This window comes from Vanellus vanellus, assembly GCF_965231255.1.
Source record: "Vanellus vanellus genome assembly, chromosome: Z".
NCBI lineage: Eukaryota > Metazoa > Chordata > Aves > Charadriiformes > Charadriidae > Vanellus > Vanellus vanellus.
The window spans coordinates 68792739-68815359 of NC_138908.1; the positions used below are offsets into that span (position 1 = coordinate 68792739).

The following is a 22621-nucleotide window of genomic DNA, read 5'->3' on the forward strand; positions in this document are numbered from 1 at the left end:
CAGAAAAAGTTAAGCACCAGGATTTGAAACTTACATCTGAAAGCACTTTAACTAGAGATTGTGCAAGATGGCCATCTGAACTGCTATCAAAGAAGCAAACTGCTTTGCCCGTATTTCCACAACGACCAGTTCGTCCAATTCGGTGTACGTACTCTTCAATGGTGGAAGGAAGATCAAAATTAATAACATGTTGAACATTTTCAATATCCAGACCTCTTGCTGCCACTGAAGTTGCCACAAGAACTGGACATTTTCCAGAACGAAAATCCCGAAGAGCTACTTCTCTCTCTCTCTGTTCTCTATCTCTACAAAGAAAGCAATGGTTAGAATGGATGTCTTGAAAAATATGCGGTATTATTTAAGATACATATCAAAAGGTCATGATTCATGGGCAGAAATTCTCGGGGGGGGGGGGGGGGGGGGGGGGGGGGGGGGGCGGGGCACGGACGACAGAACTCACACAACCCACACACTACCAGCTTAGGTTCTCTGAATTTTTAAATTATCAGCAGTAAGACACATCAACTCTTTTAACCTAAATCTCTAGAGAAATTTATTTTTTTTTAAAAGACCCGGAGATAGTTATGTATCAAACTCACTGCCTCCCTAAGACCTACTTGTTTAACGGATTATTTCCCCTTGCCAGAGTTAGAAGTGATTTTCCTACTGCTTTGTAGCAGGGAGCCAGAAGAGTAAAGATGAAATCTACCTAGATGCCTGCATAGGCCATTTTTCAGATATATCAGGAAGTATGGCCAAGTACATATGGAAGTATAGAATTTGCCTTTTGTTTATCATCACAAGAAGAAAACTACATTTGCTCTGGGGTTTGCATTTTTAAAGAATATTTACAGATTATCCAGTACTTAAATACAGAGACCAGAGTTTAACTCATGTTCTTTGTTGTCAAATGAGAAAACAAATGAGACAGATTCAAAAGAGCACTGTTTTTTAAGTAACATAGGACATTTAGTGAAGTCTGGTATAATCACTCTTCTGGAAAAGAGCAACTATCATAACCAACTTCAACTCAAAAAACTCAAGTGAATCAGAAATCAGTAACATTCATGACAGCTTCCATGGAACCAGTTAATCTCCTTGTAAGTATACCTTAACTCAGTGTAATAATGCTACAGAAGTGTGTTAAGAACTTCCTCCCACACAAGACAGGTTGTGGAATAGCAATTCAGGTTAGCCAAGAACAGGCCAGATCTTCTCAAAATGACCCCTCCCACACCTGTAAGACTGATATGGCACGGAATACACACAACCATCTTGCATCTGTGTTCTAAGATCATTTAAACCCATCTACAACCTTGATATTCTGACGTCTGTCAGAACTCTGCCCAAAACATCATTTTATTGGCAAGAATTCAAGTCCCTTCCTCTTATTTCAAGATGAAGAATATTGCGAAATTACATTTTTGATGTGCTACAGTTCACTAGGAATCTTAAGATTCAGTTTGTTATCCTACATTTTGACATATAAACAAATACCACAGAACTATGTTGAAGCTTATTACATTTACATACAGATCTGGAATTAGCAACTATTTCACCTTGCTTCTCAACGTTTGTTCAGGTATGCAACACTAATGAGTAGACTAAAAACAAAAGTTAGAAGCATCTTTTCTTTAGATCTATCTTCATACAAACGCTGTGCCCATGAACACATCCAGGAGGCAGAAATGACAGCACCAGAAATCTGCATGGTACATGACTCAACTTATCACTTTGAGGAAGCCTTTAAGACAGAGTGGAAGGTCCACAACTGCCACTTGAATTTATAAATATCATCACACCAGTAACACCATAAGGTCCAGTTTTGGTTACACAAATGACAAGAAAAACTACACATAAACAACAGCTGATTCTACTGAATTTATTACATACTAAATTTTTTTAGCATGAGGCATAAGATTCTCCAGTTCATATACACCATCTGAAGTGTGGTCAACCAGAAAGATGTATACTCAGCAAATGCTGTGAGAGCTGGCCGCACTCTCAATTGGGCAGAGGTGCTGAGGATTACAGGGCTAGCTGAAACAAGGCAAGCTAAGTCACATAATTATGGCCAAATATGAAATCTCAATAAAAGCTTCTCGTAAGATACAGTATTAAGTGAATGTCACTTAATACTATTACATGACTTTCACTTAAAAAATACTTACCCGTGGATGCTAGTGGCTGGTATTTTTTCTTGACAAAGAAAAGCTGCAATGTAGTCCGCTTTTTTCTTTGTGTCCACAAACACCATGGTTCTTTCATGATCTATGATAAACAAGAGTTCAGATCCACTGCAGTTTGAAACCTGATGTATTTTCATTATTCACAGTTGCAGTTACTCATATGAACACCTAATATCAGAACAGGTTTTGAATAAAGTCTTTAAGGTACGATTGTAATTTCTTGCCCATGTTGAACTAATTAAATTCAAGCCATAAATTTCTGTATCAACACAGAAACCTAGGTGAAGACAAGTGCACTGTATTTTTCTGCTCAATAAAAGCAGGAAACTAATTTTCTCCGTGGTAAGTATGCATTCCCTTTCTACAAAATGTGGCTAAAAGTGGCATGCCATTCTGAGCACAGAACAGCAAGGTACACAGACCATCTTTTAATTCCAAATTCCCTTCTAGTTTTCAGCATTAAAACTTAAGAAAAATCCCAGCCATTAACAAAATATTTACATAAGAAGTTTAATACACCTGTAATTTGGAGATAGCAACCCCAATGCTGAAGTATTTTAATTGACCCCATAAAGAAACTAACCACCTGGGAAGCTTGACTTGCTAATAATCAGAGACCTTAACAAATACCGTAACACAAAAACACCTAAAAACCTAGAACTCCTCGATGTCTGCTTCAAGCTTCAATCAGTAGTCTTGTAAAGCATATCACATGCATAACAGAATGGAATCATGACTTGGGTCAATAGCAAGAGCACAAGTTAAAAAACAAGCAATTTTGTCTTCCCTGGAAAACACTTAGCAATAAGGAAAGTTACCTGTGCTTTGTAGAATTTCTATCAGTTTATCCCTCTTGGAATACTGAGGAACCTGAAGAATACTTTGCTGAACATCACTACAAGCTCCACCCACGTGTCCAACAACAACAAATAAATAATCAGTTTTCAAAAATTCACCAGCCAGCCTTGAAAAAGAAAGAAGATTAAGCAACACAAAGTCTATTATGTAGCTTGTTTTGCCTTAAGATCAAGTAATTTCACTTATATTTAAGCAACCCTCACAACAAATACTTGTATCACTCCTCACAAGGCAGAGGCTATAGTCATGTATGCATTATTTTAAAAAGCTAATAGTCTGTATTGTTTTCTAGAAAGCTGTATAAAAAAACCCCTGTGATCACTAAGAAAGTGTACAGACAGATTACGTCCCTGCAGCTTTTCATAATACAACCATGGCATTTTCTAGCCATCTCAGAAACAGTTCCACCCACATGCGCGTAATAAAATGTTACTGACATATGCTCACAGAACCGTTTGCAGGGTACTATTTCATCACTAGCTGGAGGGACAGGGGAGAATTCTACACAGGTCAGACAGGCCTCCAAGAGACAACTCCATCCTTTTTGACTGTTCAACAAAAGCACTGCTTAAAAACACATCGTTTATTTCATGACATCTATTTACCAGTTTCCATAGGCAAAAGTCAAATTTTGTTCAGTGTTCCCCTTCAGTTATCCCTTACACAGGTGATCTTATCTGAGAACAGACTCGCCAAAATAGGCAATTCCTTGGAATGTCCCATAATACTCAAGAGTTTTACTAAACTGTATTAACTTAACAATATGCAAATTTGCTTCATGGCCAGTGTACACAAAGCATCCATCACAGTAAAATTCAGATAGCAAACGAGTCAACCTTTAACTGAAAACAGGCAAACTCAAATTTTAGAACAAATTCCTAGGAAAGAGGAAAGTCTTAAAAATGTTAAATGACTGCCCTAAGGCCTTGAAACCCACACCTGATTTATTGGTGTAATTGCCACTGAAACGCTGTTTTTTCATAGCAAATAAAAAAGTTATGAGAAATTTAAATGTGTTTGGTAAAGTGCAAGTTTAAGCTCTCTGAAAACTGATCAGTGAACAACAAGGAGCAAGGGAGAGAAGAAAAGACCCTTTAATGGGAGATATAAAGCCCCAAATGCTAAGCTGAAGTTCACCAGTCAGCTAGGAAATGCATGGTTCTCCCAACTCAAGTGTACTGGAAGAGCCTTGATGATCAGACGAAAGGCTTAAGTACCAGCAGAGACTCAAATTCAGGTACGAAACTAAATGGTATGTTAAAACTAAATCTGGTTACGCTTACTGAATAAGTAGTGCAGGAGAGCCTGAACACAACAGGACCAGAGAATGCACCTTGTCCTATACAACTGAAGTCAAAATTGTTTTGAGTATGGGAAAACATTAGCTTTCCCGACTCCAGAATTAGAAAGGCAGAAAATCCAGGAAGAAACTGACTCCAGACAAGAAGAGTTTTCACTCTCTAAAACGAGAGCATCACCTTTAGGCATTCCAGTTTCAAAAGGTTACAAGAATATTATCATGCACTTCCAAACCATGATCCAAGCACTCAGGTTTCTAAGTCTTCCACCAGCACTTGTAAATCCTGCAAGACTGACAGCAGAAAGGTACATCTTGGGTTTGGTTTGTGGGTTGTTTTTTTTTGGGTGGGGTCCCCCCCCATTAAACAGAAGCAGACAGTAAACATCTTGCACAGTTGAAGGGGTCTCCTCCCTTCAGATGCTGGTAGTCACAGTACTCTTTACTCATCCTTCAGTATGTACCAAAAACACATAGCAAAAGAATTAGCAAAAACAATAAAGACAACAGATCTAGATCAAGATTCCTCTCTCAATCCCAAAACCTGAGCCAATCACAGCATACTGTGCATCTTAAATGGAGACACACCGCATCTTTTCCCAGGATGCAGTGTAAAATGAGACCACATTTCCACACAAACAATAAACACATGGAATGAACGTGAATCACCCTCATGTACAGTATCACGTGAATGCTTGATTCCTAGCTGCAGAAACAAGGCTGTTACTAGTTCACTACAAGATCTTCTTTCAATACAAGAAGCTTTCTGAAAAAATTAACTGAGGAACCAGAGCCACAACAGACTACTTGAGACTGAGTTTGAAGTTAATCCAATTCTACTTAAAGAAAGGCAGTTCATCTCCCCAGTAGCTGTCAGTATTAACTGATTGAATGGGAGAAAGCAGTCCATTTCCCTCTTTCATTCAGGACAGTTAGCTACTGATGATATTTTCTCCCCACCTCAAGAAAGATACGTCAGGCTTTTTGAAGGCCAGAAGAACGTTGTCAGAATTTAACTTGCTGAAGTACCAACACACTTTGCTGCAATGGTCTGATCAGTTTACACACTCTCAAGCTGTAATATGCTTACTGATACTTTTTATTGGTACTGTCACAGCAGTATCCCTACCACAAAAGCCACCAAAATGACATCAACTGCTCAAATTGAAGTTTAGACTCCTCTGATTTAAGAATGAGTATTCAGACGCCTGTCTTTTCAAGAGTGGAAATACTGAATAATTTCCATCCATCTACAGGGAACGGGAAGTTTTGTTCTGTTACTCCCAGGCTCAGCAATCCCACCACCATCTGTTGAAGACTGATCTCTCAGTCTGAAAAGTGGAACTTTAAGGGTAGTGAGTAGTAGAGCTGTATGATATATCCTAAATCCATTTGTGGAAGCTTTAAAACTACAAAAAACAAATAGCACTTATGCACGTAAATAAGAATTGTGTACCAGAAACGCTGGTGAGTTGAGTGATAACTGGGATGCCTGGTTATATTATGTCCCGGTGACAAAGACAGCACTACCAGTGCTGGTTGTGAAACAGCAAGATCGCTGGTTCTGAGCTTACACAGATGTGGTGGGGGACAGACAAGAAACAAACAAGGGCAGTATGAGGACTTCTGAAGGCTTTTAAATTCCACTTCAGAAAAACTTTGTAAGTTGCTTTAGAGTCCCCACCTAAATTAAGCGGTTAATCTACACAAGTTACTAGCTCTGCTACCGAAAAAAAGCAAAATCTTCAGCATTCAAAAAGGAATGTTAACATCATAGCTTTTCAGTAACTTCTAGCAAGATTATAGGCTTTTAAACATAAGGAGTGCTCTTAGCTCTTCAGACATTTAGGTCTATACAAGTACATCTTCAGACATATTTACATTTTTACTTTACTCACCTCTGAACTTCTTCAGGAAAAGTGGCACTAAACATTAGTGTTTGACGTTTGTCTTTTGGTGGCATGCTTGGGTAAGAAATCAGCTTCTTCATATCTAACCCAAAGCCCATATCAAGCATGCGGTCCGCTTCATCTAGCACCAAATATTTCACTTTATGCAAACCAATCTGCAAGTATTTAAGAGAAAGAAAAACTGTATGGGTTCACTGACAATATACACTTATGGAATGCCCTAATTGCCAAAATCCAACTTTTACTTATTTCTTTCTAGTAGAATTTAATTATTCACAAGTAAAAGCTTATGTGCATTGTGTTCTATTTGCATCTCAGCCTCTATTCTTTTTTATTTGCACTAATTCTAACAGTATACTTACACTGAAGTCCTTCAGAACTTCATTCAGCAATGTAAGCCAAGATAGACCAAGACAGATCAACTATTATTCAGCACATCTATTTTGAAATTATGTCTGTGTTTTAGAAAGGTTCTCTCATAACCCTCGCAGAGTCTCAAAAACCTTGTTCTGAAAAAATTTATGTCAGGAAGCATTATTAAAGACATTACAACTTGATTGTTGCTGACCAAGACTGCCATTTTGACTACGAGCCTGAGTACCACAGAAAGCTAATCTCCAGTTTATTACCAAGAAGTGTTTTTCCAAAATTCATTTGTCAGTGCAGCATCACTGAGCCACCATTATAATATATAGCAATTTAGATTTGAACTTATAATGGCTCGGAAAATAAAAATTCAAATACAATATTAGGCGTGGAGTTTTTTGTATTTTGAATAAAATCAACATTAAAACATTCACAAAATGAATATTAGCGTAGTTCCAGACAGATAAAAAGCTATTGTAGCAAAATGAACAGGACATCAAGTGAAAATCTGCTATGGAATTTTCCACAAGAACTAACAGAAGGTGTTCCGTTTATTTAAACTATAAAATTTAATTCCCAAGAGTACTACAGCCAGTTTGATTTACACTGGTATTTTCCAGTGATATGTTCCAGATTAAGTTTTAAGATCTTACCTTCTCTCTTCCAATCATGTCTAGAAGCCTTCCTGGAGTGGCACATAGTATATTACAGCCTTGCATTACCTGACGAATTGAATGACCTGTTTGTGTACCTCCATAGATCACAACAGGCCTTATACAAGTTCTATCATAAAGAAAGAAAAAATGGATTAATTATATAACTATGCAAACAGCATTGTTTCGTGAAAATATGTAAAAAATAATCAGATCTACCATAAACCAGTATGGAGTGGTTCAACTCCTTCACCATAGGGCACATCTTATAACCAAATGCAGGACCCAAGACCAGAAACTCACTCACCATAAGCTCAAAGTTCCAATTAATACTATGTAATAGAGGCTGCACAGGTGGCTTGCTTGGAAAGAATGCTTCATTGCACCTGCATTCTTCCCTCCCCTTTCAACTGAAAGGGTGTTAGAAAATTGTCCTCTTTTGATGGCATACTTAGAAAAAGCAGAATCACCAACTACATGGTTTTACAGCCTCAGAAGTAATCTTTCCACACCTTGAAAGGACAGTGCAAAAAATAAACAACCCTAAACCAATACACAGGTGGATCTTTGTAAAGCAACTAATCACACTGGCTATGCAGTGTGCCATACAAGCATTAGACTAACAAACCCATTCAAACACTGAACTACTTAGTGCCCATCATACTAAGGTTTTTGTTAAGATGTACTGAGTAGGGCTACACCAGATATTCTTCTCCTGTAGAAAATCACCTCTACAAGCAAGAAATACCTTATGTAGCCAAGGAGCAAGTTTACAAGCTTATCTTTATAACCTCCTGCTAAGGGTTTTACATGCATGCAGTAAGTATTTTCATACCCAAATTCAAACTGTCTATTCTTGAATATAGTAATTCAGCTTCATATGCAACAATGGTGAATCAGTTAAACCTGGTAACTTTTTACTAGGTTTAATCGGAACTTTTCAGACAGCTTTAGTCAAGAATAGAAACAGGTTGGACTCATAACATTTCAACATTTATTGACTATCAATTAATATATGTATTTCATAGCCCTATTCGTGAACTAAACCAAAGAGTTTAAGAATATCATGAATCTGAACTAAGCAATATGCATGCAATTTTTACAGGTAACAGTTGCACACCCTGATATTGTTTAACTGCTCCCCAAACGTAGGTTACCTTGCTTTTACTGCAGAGCAGCTGTAGCAGAAACTTTCTAAATTCAAAAGCTATTTTACTGTAAAATAACTTCTATCTAGTTTAAAATAGCATAATTAATAGAACTAGGTACATAGTTAGAACAGTTTGAAATTAAGAAGCTAATCTTAGTAACATGTTTAGTATGTAGACAGGCAAACATGATGGTACTTCCCAAAGGCAGAGACAGCCTCCAAGCATAAGTTTGCTTGAATAAGCAAAGGGAAGTCTAACTTAGCCCACCAGATTTCATTTTTCATAGAATTGCAGAACGGTTTGGGTTGGAAGGGACATTAAAGATCATCTAGTTCCAACCCTCCTGCCATGGACAGGGACACCAGGTTGCTCAAAGACCCATCCAGCCTGGTCTTGAACACTTCAAAGGATGGGTCCTCCACAACTTCCCTGGGAAACCTCTTCCAGTGTCTCACCACCCTCACAGTGAAGAATGTCTTCCTAATCTAAATCTACCCTCTTTCAGTTTAAAATCTTTACCCCTCATCCTATCACTATACTCCCTGATATAGAGTCCCTCCCCATCCTTCCTGTAGGCCTCCTTTAAATACTGGAAGGCTGCTATAAGGTCTCCCTGGAGCTTCCTCTTCTTCAGGTTCAACAACCCCAACGCTCTAAGCCTGTCCTCATAGGAGAGGTGCTCCAGCCATCTGATCATTTTTGTGACCCTTCCCTGGACCTGCTCCAACAGGTCCATGTCCCTCTTATGTTGGGGGCTCCGAGCTGGACCAGGTGGGGTCTCACCAGAGTAGAGTAGAGGGGCAGAATCACCTCCCTCAACCTGCTGGCCACAGTTCTTTTGATTCAGCCCAGGATGTGGTCGGCCTTTGTCTGCAAGCACACATTGCCAGCTCCTGTTGAGCTTTTCATCAACCAACACCCCCATTCTCTTCTCCTCAGGGCTGCTCTTGATCCATTCTTTGCCCAGCCTACATTTGTGCTTGCAATTGCCACAACCCATGTGCAGGACCTTGCACTTGGCCTTGTTGAACTTCATGAGGTTTGCACAGGCCCACCTCTCAAGCCTGTCAAGGTATCTCTGGATGACATCCTGTCCCTCCAGTGTGTCAACAGCACCACATAGTTTGGTGTCAGCAGCAAATTTGCCAAGGATGCACTCAATCCCACTGTTCATGTCACCAACAAATATGTTAAAGATGTGACACAAGTTTAGTACTCCTCTTCAAGATGGAGTAAGCCTCTCCCCTCCCCACCCCTCAACATCAGGAAGAGTAGACAATTAAATCCCTAGCCATATAGTAAGAAACCTACTAGCCAGTATTACCATCTAAATTCAAGTGTTTGTAGTCATTCGATTGGCACAGAAAATTTTTTTGAAGTATTCATAGAGAAATAAAGCATCACTGATTCAGACAAAGTAATAATCAATATCTTGCTACAATGCAAAAGCTTACCCATACACAAACTTCCTCGCTTCTAGGAAGATCTGATTTATCAGTTCTCTAGTTGGAGCAACAATAATACATTCCGGTTCTTGCTGCTCTTTAAAGCTGCTGGCAGTTACACCATCTCTCATCATGTGGGCCACAATTGGCAGAAGAAAAGCTGCCTTAAAAAAAAAAAAAATAATCAGTATTTTATGCTTTTTAGTCTTAAAGCTTTTATCAGTCACACGAAAGCTGCATATCAATCTTAAAGCTAGAATGATAGAGCACGCTATCAACTTCAATGAAATCAGACTGCAAAAGGATTGACCTGAATGCACTACAGACCACTTAAGCTTATTTCTCCTTGTTTAAGAAATATGACAATATCTCTCTGGATCTTAAGAGTCTAATAATGCAGAAACACAGCCATGCACTAGCTAACTTCCGGGTTCTTCAGGCAGTCCCACGCATCATGCTGACATACTTTGATAATTGTGTACCCTAGGATCAAAACCCCTACTTAGCATTTACTTACAAGCTTTACATCATCATCATCAGATTTGCAAGGTAACCATGTATCACCATTCTCCAGGCTACTACAACAGCAGATCAGTTTGCAACACAGCCGCATCTGCGCCCTTACTTCCATGTAAGATTAGTTACCTCCAAAACAGAATCTGTACAGCAGTCCCAAAAGCCTTCAGAATATTTATAGCATAAGTTTTGGACGTTTGCCCCTCCACAAACAGAAGCAATTTTTCAAAACATGTAACTAAAGCTACATCACAACAAAGCTAGAATTCCACACTCTGCTGAACGACAAAAAGCTACCTTAATATCCTCATACAGAGCTGTCAGTAGTTAGATTTGGGTACATTAGTTTAACATTTGAGACAACTGTCAACTTGATATCAACTCTTAACACTGTTCCATAATTAATACTGAATCACCTAAAACTAAATCCAGTGCAGATCAGACTTGATCAAATCAAGGATGACAAAACAGCACACACTGTTACAAGCCGGCCTAAGTTTAAAAAAAAACCACAAAACCAAAAACCAGAAAAACACACATACCAATACAAAAAAAACCCCAACACAACACAAAAACCCACACAACACAGAAAGAAACCCCAGCATTCTAACCGTTCAGTTTTTTTCTCATCAGCAGTTTCTATGACTGCCTGTACTTCTGAATCACTATCTGTATCTCTGAAGACTGGCCTGCTGTATCAAGACACTAGTTGACTGTTAAAGAGATATTTAGGCCAAAAATGTGATAACCCATCCATAATTCATATCTGCACTTAATGCTACACCTGCCATTGCAGTTCAAGTCAAATCATTAGACAAGCTGTGAAGCACCTGGCACATGGAAGACTCGCACATCCACGTAAAAGTTCATGGTCACACACTTCCAGTAGTATGAATACTGCACAAAATGCTTACAGTTTTTCCTGATCCTGTCTGGGCACATGCCATTAAATCCCGTCCTGCCAGTACAATAGGAATGCTGTACTTCTGCACTGGAGTAAGCTTAGAGTATCCAGCTTTAGCAATGTTTATGTTTAAAGTTTGACAGAGGTTAGCTTCTTCAAAAGCCTGTAAGAGGAAAAAAAAGTATTATTAACAGTACACAACCACAGAAGTTAAAGTTTAAAAAATGAGATCCAAACACTAAAAAGTATTACTTTAGAGAGGGGTCTCACCAGTCATCTAGATTACCAAGGTTCCCACAGGTAAAAGCCCCAAAGGTTTCTTGAACCTGCTCAGACCATTCACATAAAGTTGTTTGTAGGCCAGTGAAGGCCTTCAGTTGGTCTTACTAGCTTTGCGAGAAAACTGCTCAGAAGCTATACATCTGGACTGAAGCAGGTAAACTCATGTCATGGCATGCTATGAAAACAAACTAAAACTCTTTAGTTTCCTTTCAGGTAGGCAATACACAGTCTCTGTGCTAAAACTAATAAGGCAGCTAAAGCAACATCCAGGACCAACAAGCATCATACATGACCAAATCAGTTTAACTTCAGTGAGAAAACCTTTCAGAAGATGGATGGAGAAAAAAACCTCTGCATCTTCTTTCTCCTTACAGGTGCTACTATCCCTTCTGCCCTTCTCCCTCATTCTTCTCCCTAAAAATAGCTTTTTTTTTTTTTGAAACACTAGCCACCTGGTATGGAGCAGAAGCAAAGTTACACATTACTTTTAAACAATAAACAGCAGCCACAGAAAACAGGGCTAAGAATGTCTTCAAAAAACACCTCTCTGCCCAAATGAAAACTATTCCAGCAGGTGTTCATTTACATTAATAAGATCTCCCAAGCAACAGATTTCAAAAAGATGACTATCAGCCTTCCCAGAAACTGTTGTCAAAAGGACCTCTTTCTTTCATATCTAAACTGGCATTTTTCTGCAATTTAAGGACTATACTTCCTGTCCATCCGGTATTCCATTCTCTGGGCCATTTCTGTACTTTGTCAATGTCATTTTGAATTCAAATTTATATCTTTCAAACAGGTAGCATCTCCTTCCAACATAGTAGTGTCCACAAGATTCAAAATCTTTATTAATAATATTTTCATTAGCAGTGAATATTAGACTCAATATATATCCCATAAACTGAGATTAAGGAGTTCACTGACCAGTAATGGTGCTGGAGGGTCAATTCCTGACACTTCTACAATGTTTTCATCATACTTGTCAAAATTAATTCCTGTCTGATAACGTGCAAAGATGGCTTGTTCTTCATCAGGTGGAGGAGGGGGCACATAAGTCACCTTTGGACCTTAAGAACATAACCATTCAAGTTCATGAACAATGTAAAGAACACTTAAACTAAAACTATTTTATAAAGTATGGAGTTATTGAAGTTAAGTTCAGTGGGATGTCATTCAGATTTCTCTCCACTTTCCACGAAGGCAAGAAATTTCATATATGAGTTCTGCTAGTACTTAGTTTTACAGTACTAGGCCTAAAACTCACTTACAAATAAGTCAGACTTTTGTAATGCATTCTTGTCTCACATTCGCTTAAGGACTGCACTTTGAAGAGCTGTACTTTATCAATATGCAAACCCCAATTCTACCACAAAAACTCATTACACTATCAATTATCCTATTCAGTAACAATGCATTTATTAATACACAAGGATAAAATTAATCTGTTCATGGCAGTACATTTATACTTCTGTATTCCTTAAGGTATTTTTCAAGCTAATAAACTCAGAGGTATAAAATTAATTATCTGATGCTCACTAAAAGGTTAGTAGTAGAAGCCATTTCACAGGGACCTCAAATGAGGAAGAATCAAGAACAGAAGTTATTCATACAGACATCAGGAGTTCGCTGTTTGTCTTTTTGCATTTCAAGAGTAAAAGAAAGGCAAAATAAGGCTAAAGTAATTTGAAAAACACACTGCAGGTAAGTAAACATTCTAATACATTGTCCCAACTGATACTTTTAATACATGTCAGACAGTCATTATTATCATATATTTCAACCTCATATCCTGCACATACAAATCAAAATTGTATTTACTAGCTTGGACTTGGTAAAACACATCATGCCTGCTTCCCAGAAATAGCATCCCAGATGCTATAGCATCTGAAACTGAGAATCTACTGTTCCTCCATGGTTTGCTTTAATGACTATCATCACTTAGATGCCTACGTTATTGCCAATTAAGTTCTCTTAACGCTTTTCTCATATAGATATGCTTTATCACCAGAAAGAAGAAACAACCAGCAGAGGAATTCTACAGCACTCCATTCCAAAAAGTTGGGCATTCTCACCTAAACACTACTGTGTTTCCCACTAATTTAAAGACGATTGAAGTTTAAACATACTGAGTTTAACAGGATTTGCTTGGCAACTCATGTTACATGAGCAGCTTTCAGATGGTTATGCATTTCCCATATCCCTACCTTCTTTCTAGCCCAATTCCAGCTACTCAAAGTAAGAGAATGTTCCTTGAGTTAAAAGAAAATTAGAACTGGCATGTTACTTGTGAAGAAGCTACTTACCTCTTTCAGAGCCTATTTCTTCATTGCATTCTCTGTGAGCTGCTGCTAAAGAAAGCATTCCAGAGTTAATTACTTTTAGGAATAAATAGCTCATTTTAGAAAACATCTAAATAAGAACCTTAATGAAAAACTCCTAGAGGCACTTAGAAAACTCAACAGTGGGTCTTGATATAGTTGGTAGAATGAGTGGGAATACTTAGGTAAGTGAAAGCTTAGTTACAAAAAGCTGGAAGACAAAGGCTCCATATTTGTGTTTTAAAGAGCAGAAAGAGAAGATGTTAGAACACTGAGCTTAGCAGGACTTTACAGTAAGAAAATCAAGGAATTAAACTAGCATCTTGCTGAGGACTTCACAAACTAGATCTGGTCCTTGACTTGTATGAAGTCCCTTATCAAATCAAATGCAATCATCCCAGATTATGATATGGCCATCACAAGATGTCTAGATAAAGCACTCTGTATTTAAAGACAACCAAGAGGAATGATCCCTCCTAAATCCAGTATGTGCTTCACAGGGGCAGATATAGTTGTCTATATTCACTTGATATGGCTCATGAGCGGGGGAAAAAAAAAAGGCATCTATAACAAGAAACAGAAGTGCCAAAAAAGTCAGTTTTATAACCTTGTTTCATTACCTCTTAAGCAAGGGTTTTGCCCTAAAAACAATAAACAAAATATTGTAACAAGAAATTCACACATGCTTACTGTTACAGTATCTTGGTTTTAAGAACCAGGCAACTTTTCCACAAAATCAGCAGATGCTTGTTTTATGCTATATAACCAACTTCTAACTAAAGAGACATAGCCACAAACTTCAGTGTCATCACAACAATTTTTCAAGACTTAGGAGAGAATTTAAATCAGAAAACTATTCTGTTATTTCAACAGCCAGACATTTATAACAACCATGAAGTTCTGAAATTGACATCCACTTATTGTGTGGGTGTTGCTTTCGTTATCGCTTGAAAAACAAAGACATTTATTCTTAAGAGTGAGGAAGCACGTTTTACACACATAAGAACGATATTAAGACTGAGCTTACAGCAGCATTTCCAGAATCCATTTTAAGTCCTTACTCTTACTACACACAAAATAGGAAAAGCTGTAAACCTAACTGGTAGCCCTCAGCTAATCTGTGTGGGAAGTTCTCTTGCTGAGTTGAAAGAAGGGTGGAAAAAAAAAAAAAAAACCTTTAATAAAAAACCCTTCAAGCCCCTGTGGAAAAGTAAGGGGGCTAGAAATGTAGGTTAAAGACAAGACTGAGTGTAGAGGAAAGAAAGATGACAACACAAGTCATTAATAGGTTCTCTACTCAAATGTGCAGCTCAAGCCATTCATGAATATAATACCACGAGACTGACAATTTAAAGACCAGTACCACAGAAGTACAGTGACCCTGCAATGCCTCCTTCACCCTCACTGCAGAAATGCAAGCACATAAGAATAGCATCAGACCAGCATATTAATCCAACTGCTCATTCTCAACAAGATCGAATTATTAACTCGAAACATAAATACCAGTTCTAAAGAGGCAGCCACTAATGTGACTTGCAATGCTCTGTTCAGCAGCAATACTCTTAAGCAACTCTGTAAAACCACAGCTTCATCAAGATGGTGATAGACAATCCAAACAAAGATGCAACACACTGTGTGTAATCACTTTTATGCAAAAAGCATAACCGTTTTAATAAAAGCCAGCACAACTCTACAAACTCTGTTAGAGTGACTAGACCGCTATTCAGAGGTGGAGGCAGCACAACAGCCTAGCAGTGCTTGCTCTGTTCCTTCACTAGACCCAGACACATTCTCTTACTATAAAAGGGCATATTTCCCATGCAACAAACTACTCTTTATGAAGAATTACTTTCCACATTACCCTCCATACAGGCTAGGGTAACTGTTGCCTATCAATATCCACAACAGTCTTTATGTACTAATACTTTATACAGTATTATATATGCCATGAAAAAGGAATGACTATCCTGAGTCAAGGATGAAGTTATGTCCCCTATGAGTATTATCACGTTGCCTCTATAAACACTTGAGTTCTTTGGATATTAAGGAGCACTTCTGAAAGTGCATATACTAATCATTGAATATTTTCTACAGTGAAAAATTCTGTTACCAGTATTGCACAAAATGCCCTTACATTGAGAACATCAGCCATCCACTACTCATTACGCTAGTTTAATGGTATTCTAATTTGAATTCTGAGACTTTTGCGAGTGATAAACTACTACGCTGTAGGTAGCACAACACATAGGTTACAAGTTACAGTAGCATCACTGACACAGGAAGATAGGACCACAAGGGAAAAATCCTTTGTACATGGCAAAAAAACATCGTTAGAATTAAGTCAGCTGGAAGATCCAGCCTCTCAAGAGCTACAAACCTCACCTGTCAGCCTGGACAAACCTAAAACAATACTTCCCTTTATAGGGGGGTGGAAAAGTCTAGAGTGACTATTTCAAAACTGAGCCAGTTCTTAAAGGCTTGCTTTGAATTTTGGTGTTAGCACCTCTGCTTCACTGTGCATTCACTGACCCAGCAACAGCAGGTTAAAAAAAATAATATGGAAGACAACAGCTTTGAAAATGCAGTTACTAAAATTTACCCAAGTTACAAACATGTTTTTTGTGGGCGTGCAAGTACACTATCAATATCTGCAGCAAGTTCTTAACTCAGACAGGGAGAACAATCACAGTAACAGCATTTAGCATTTAGGAGGTTGCATTGCCACAAATCAGCAATGAGGAAATCTGAAAGGTTCACCAGCCTTCTAAAAAAGTCTTACCTGCACAATCTCCAAATACTCCTCTTCCTCTAAAGCCAAGGAAAACACCAGACTGAGGTCTGTCTCTTTGCTCATCTTTAATACCTGTAAGTAATACACGGTGTAGTGGATATAGTGTCTACAATTAGTATAATGAAATACTATGCTTAAAGCTAATACTATTTACTCCAAAAACTCTACAGTGCAACGGCCCCAACAGATTCTTTATAATTCTAACCTATGCTGTATTATTCCCAGTGATACTATTTTTCAGAGATGCCATTCATGTTCCATAACACAGCTGAAGAACAAAAGCTATTTCATAGCTGTCACCTTTATACTTCTAGTTGTCAGGGAGCAACCAAACCCAGAAAGAATGATCCAGTGTATGATGTTACCACACAAACCAGTCAATGTAAAAAAAAAAAAAAAAAACCAACCCAACCCTACACAACTTACTCTCACTTTTTCCAAAGCCACCAGGAAATGTTCTAACACCTCTATATGGTGTACTAGAATCTTCTATGTTCCTTTCTTGAAAACCTGCAGTACAGCATAGCACAAAACAACTTAGTTTGCCCAATTCTGCATGTGCAGATCAAGTGTCTTATTTGGCAATATTCTTCACAGTCCTTATTTTATGAATTCAGATTAAAAGTACAATAAAACCTTGTGATTTGCCTAAACGTGAAAAAATGAAGAGAAGAAATATTTTTTTGCCAAAAAGTATGATGAGAAGAAGAATCTACTGCTCTCCTGTAGTATCGCTTCCTGCAAGAAGTAAATCAAACACTAAGTCTTGAAGTATTTGACTTTACGTGTATATATGCTTTATAAGCTACTAACTTTCAGCTCTTCAGTTATGATGCAGTCCAGTTCATTCCTCTGGTTCAGTCACAGGACAAACAACAGCATTTGTGCCTTCTCAGTTTTCATAAACAGCACTGTAAAGTGAGGTAGTATTGCAATTGCTGCCTCCTGTGGAGCAGGGATTTGAAAACCTGCCTTTCAGATTTATCACTTTCTATTTTTTTATTACTCAGAGTTGCTCATTCAGTTGTTTGGGACAGGCAGTGTCAAGTATTTAGTGTATTTTTATTTCTAAACCCCTTCTGACGGGGAGGGAGAGGAAGTAAACAGCCACATGCATAAACATTTTAGATTGTACAGTTTTAGGTGTTGTCTAAGATCCAAGAAGTTGACTTATATCGTCATTTACTCCTTAGTCTTTATTCTTCAACTGAACACCTGTTCTATCATCTCGTAATGACAAAGAACATCTTCTGCTAAACAAGACCAAGAAGTTCTCATACCACAACATCTGTAGCTCCTTCTCTACCAATGTTTGCTGCATACCAATTTAGACATCATTTGAGCTTTGCGAAAATCAAGAAAAAAAAGAAAATAATCACATCTTAAAGGCTCACATGTAAAATACAGTCTAGATCTGAATATCCATAAATACTACAGACCTTAAATGCAGCTTGTGAGCTACTTCATAATTGCCAAAGCGCCTACAGCAGACCTGTTCTTCGTGATCATTCTGCAGTACTGCCAAAGTGTTGCTGCTTGCTTAGTCAAACAAGCCTAGCATTCCCCTACCCATAATGGGCATCAATCCAAGAGATACAGAAATAGTGTAAGATTTCTTGAAGGAATAAGCATAACTTCATGTGGCTCCACAGCTGTTCTGCAGGTCAGAACTTCTGCTAAACATGCCCAGAGCTAGAGCTTCCATCTTCCTTGTTGCATAACCAGTCGCACTTACAGCCATAGAGCTATCTAGGCAGATGCTACATGATAGTAGCTTTCACTGCCCTATATGCTTCCGACAGCAACTGACAGAAGCATATGCGGCAGTACTGCTAAACTACCAATTAAAGTTTTTAATGTGCATCGCATACAAGTGTGGCAGTCACCATTATAGGCAGGAGACGACAGAGATTAAATATTGCTTTATGGACAACTAAAGAAAGCAAGCTTTCAGGTCTTCCACAGAAGAGCACTGGTATACTCCCTCACATGGCATATATGTGAATACTATTATTCAGCTGCCTTTTATACTACATTATGACTCAATAAAATTATCAGAAAAATACTCCTCTCCGGGGAGAATGGAATCAAAGCAGGAGGTAAACAGAACATTGATTTTTAAATGTAGAGTCCTGCCTTCTGGCAAACACGGTGGGGTATTTTATGTTGCACTGTCAAAACTAAGGGGTGATACCAAGTGCCTACATTATGCAGAAATAACAATTGGTATTCCCCTCCAAGTCATAAATACTTATTTGGCTCCAATAAAACACTACTGAGTATCCGAATAGGGAAAATGTAACGTATCAAATACGACTAGCCACTAGAATTACAGACACTCCAGAAAGTTACCTCTGTTTCCAAAGTTCCTTCCGCTACCAAATCTACGTGCTGGTTGACACTGTCTGTTCGGATATTCATCAGTATCTATAATTAGAAAAAATAATCGACTTAACATTCAAACCTATCTTTCACTTCAGGGTAGGCTTTTGGGTTTTTTTTTTTGTTGTTGTTTCAGTTTGGTTTTTTGTTTTGTTTTGTTTTTCTTCAAACTCAACCATAAAATTAGGAAATCATTCAGGCTGAAAAGGACCTCAGGTCTGTAGCCTACCTCCCACTCAACACAAAACCACCACATGACAAAGGTGTCCTTTTATAAGGCAAAGAAAATGAATTAAAATAACAAAGCTTAGGACAGGTGTAACTACTGTTTTCCACAAGGAATTGCACAACTCGGCAACAGTACTGCTACCAACACAGTAAAATTTGCGTTTCCAGAATCTGCTCTGACATTAGTTGCAAGGTCCTCCATTCTAAATGTTTTGTCCAAAAGGAAGGTTTAATCACCCCCAAAACTACACATTTTAACCACACAATCCTACCTCTACTCCTAGAACACCCTCCAAAATGATCCTGCATATGCTGACTTCTGTTAGGTTTTTCAACAGCACCTGGAAAAGGAAAGCAAGAAAGTAAGGCTTTTGACACCATCTCCCATAAAATCCTCATATACAAACCAATGAAGTACAGCCTACACAAGTGAGAAGGACTGAGAGTAGGCTGAACCACTGGGCTCCAAGGGTTGTGATCAACAGCACAAACTCCAGCTGGAGGCCAATCACTAGCTGAGTACTCCATTGATCGATACCGGGACCAACACAGTTTATCATCTTCGTTGATGGCCCAGATGATGGCACAGAATGCACCTGCAGCAAGTTTGCAGGCATACAAAATCAGGACATAACACAGGGCTGTGTTTCACTCAGAGGAAACTCAAAACATGCTAGAGACAGGGCAGGCAAGAACTTTGAAGTTCAACAAAGAGAAATGCAAAAACCTACACCTGGGGAGGAATAACTCCAGCTAGAAAGCATCTTTGCAGAGAAAAATCCGAGGGCTGTGGTGGAGAGCAAATTGAACATAAGCCAGCAATGTGCCCTTGCAGTAAAAGCCAACAGCCTTCTGGGCTACACTAGGAAGACTGTTGCCAGCAGCTGGGAGCAAGTGGTCCTTCCCCGCTGATGACACCCTATCTAGAGTGCTGAGTCCAGCTCTGTGCTGTCCAGTACAAAACAGACACTGACATGCTGGAATGAGTCCAGCAAAGGACCACAAACATAATAGAAAGACTGGTGCAGCTGTGATACACAGTGTGGCTGAGAGCTGGAACCGCTGTGCCTGGAAACAAGAAGGCTCAAAGGATCTTGCATCTTAAAAGAAGTAAGCAAAGACAGCAGTCAGATTCTTTTCACTGCTGTCCAATGAGAGGACAAGAGGCAATGAGCACAAACTGAAAAACAGTAAAATATGTTTTAACATAAGGAAAATCTTCTTACTCTGATGGTGGTTAAATACTAGGCAAATTGTCCAAAGAGCTTGTATAGTTTCCATCCCTGGAGAAATTAAAAACTCAGCTGGACAACATCCTGAGCAACCTGCTACAGTTGACTCAACTATACGCAAGGATTTGGACCCAACAATCTTCAGAGTTGCCTTCCAACTGAAGTGGGTCTATAAAAATAAAATTCCCTATCCTGCAATATCAAAGTCAAGATCAGGGTATATAAGCAACCATCGTAAAGATATGGAATCTGAAATTGAAACGTGAAGGCTACAAAATTCCATGATGCACAAGTATATGGCACGTCATGGAAACTGTTACTGTTTTCCTTCCAAGTTAAAACTGCTTAACATAATGATATGGCTACCCCTGAAAAAACTAACCACTAGTACATTCCACAACAAGACAAACACATTAGTTAAAGAAAAGATGCCCTTTATACAAGAGCTTGTCATAAAGGAAAAAGAAGACAGATGATGTTTGGTACATATACCAAGTTACTTAATTAGGAAACTTTGCTCATACAACACTAAAAGTGTTAAACTACTGCTTTCACAGTCTGAACAGCATTCAGAATCCTGCTTACTTGGAAGATTTAAGTAGTTTGGGACAAAGCAAGTACACAAGATTCTGATATTCATGTTTATATGTAACATGTGACAAGCAGTAAACACAAACACCTTATCAGTTGCTTAAATTGCTATTTTATGATTTACCACAATAGATTGGCTTCCATTGACCAAGTCTATTTGCCTCTAAAGGGGTGAGGACTCTCTTCCCTTTACTTGTCATCTAACCCATTCCTGCTCCATCACTTCTCTTCCAGTGATATTTCCACAACTTAAGCACAGTAAGTTAACTCAATATTCAAAGTTTTTGGAAAGCATATCATGTACCAATAAAATGCTTGATCAGGAGAGCACCTGCTTTAATAAGTTCCTTCACCATGCTGCCCTCTGTGTTTACTGCCTCTACTAATGAAAGATCTAGACTTAGAGCAAACAGGACAGAACACACAATCATTCTTTAGTCAAGTCCGCTATGCTTAGTACTTTCACTGAATGAACTGTACAATGCACTGTTATGTGCCAACCAACCTATTAAGATTGATAGAACTATAGCAACTTTCACAATTATCTGCCTACTATGCAAATTATTCATGCGATTCATGTCTATATAGGTTTACAAGCTTACTGGTCTTATATGAGTACCAAATTCTAGTGTTTTAATTCATCGCTGTATCATTTAGCACTCTAAATTTAAAATATTGAAGCAATATTTGATAGATTAAGATAACTAGAATGAATCCTTGTTTCCAATTCACTCGAATTAAATATCTAGCATTGCATGAGCATATCCCTGAACAACAGCAATTAGATCCACCGATTTCCTCATCCTATGCATTCACTTACATTTTTCTACTGTACATGGGGACTTAAAATCCTGATTTTAATTCCAGAGACATCCACCCCCAAATCCTGCACATACTAAATAAATGTCATTTTAGCAAGATTTAATTCTGCTTTTTTCTTTGTTGTTGTTGGTTTTTTGGTTTTTTTTGTGTGTGGGTAGTTTGCTTTTATTTTTAAGTACCAAAGGAGTATGAAACAGGAACTAAAAAAAAAAAATTCAGAGCAGTCAGCTTGTGAAGAAAGTTTTGTTTTCATGAAGAAGCAATACAAAGAACAAATTCACTTGCTAAAGTTCAAGTAAAGCTTTATAAAAAATAATTTGCAAGTATGCAATAGTACTTTTAGCTTATCCTCATTACAAGGATTTACACAAGAGTACTACCACTAGAAATTGTTTCAAGGAAAAAAAGAATCCAAATTCAAGTTTAACCTGCATACACTAACTCTACTCATGCTATTTACTGTCAAACAAGCGAGCTATATCACTAACAAGATAGTTATAAACTATACAGAGCCTACAAGTGCATTGCATACAAGACAGCAGCTCACGAGAGCTTAATTTAAAACTCAGCCAATGCATAATCTCTTCATAAATTAGAAGTTTTGCAAGGGAAAAAAAGAAGTAAGACCCATACAGCCTTTTCTGAAGGGAAAAAAAAATAAAAGAAAAAAAGACACTTTTGCCATC

General features: G+C 38.2%; 1 protein-coding gene across 1 annotated transcript in view; it reads right to left on the reverse strand.

Annotated features, from left to right (window-relative positions):
• DDX4 (DEAD-box helicase 4) overlaps positions 1-22621 on the reverse strand; it is a gene marked incomplete at both ends in the record, with an annotated part of 31442 nt that overhangs the window by 3139 nt on the left and 5682 nt on the right. Inside the window, 12 exons of the mRNA XM_082498004.1 lie at positions 35-305; positions 2172-2271; positions 3008-3153; positions 6243-6409; positions 7274-7403; positions 9879-10033; positions 11300-11452; positions 12496-12638; positions 13875-13980; positions 16669-16752; positions 19033-19107; positions 19563-19631. Of these exons, the coding sequence (XP_082354130.1) occupies positions 35-305; positions 2172-2271; positions 3008-3153; positions 6243-6409; positions 7274-7403; positions 9879-10033; positions 11300-11452; positions 12496-12638; positions 13875-13980; positions 16669-16752; positions 19033-19107; positions 19563-19631 (1599 nt within the window). The remainder of the gene's footprint in view (positions 1-34; positions 306-2171; positions 2272-3007; positions 3154-6242; positions 6410-7273; positions 7404-9878; positions 10034-11299; positions 11453-12495; positions 12639-13874; positions 13981-16668; positions 16753-19032; positions 19108-19562; positions 19632-22621) is intronic.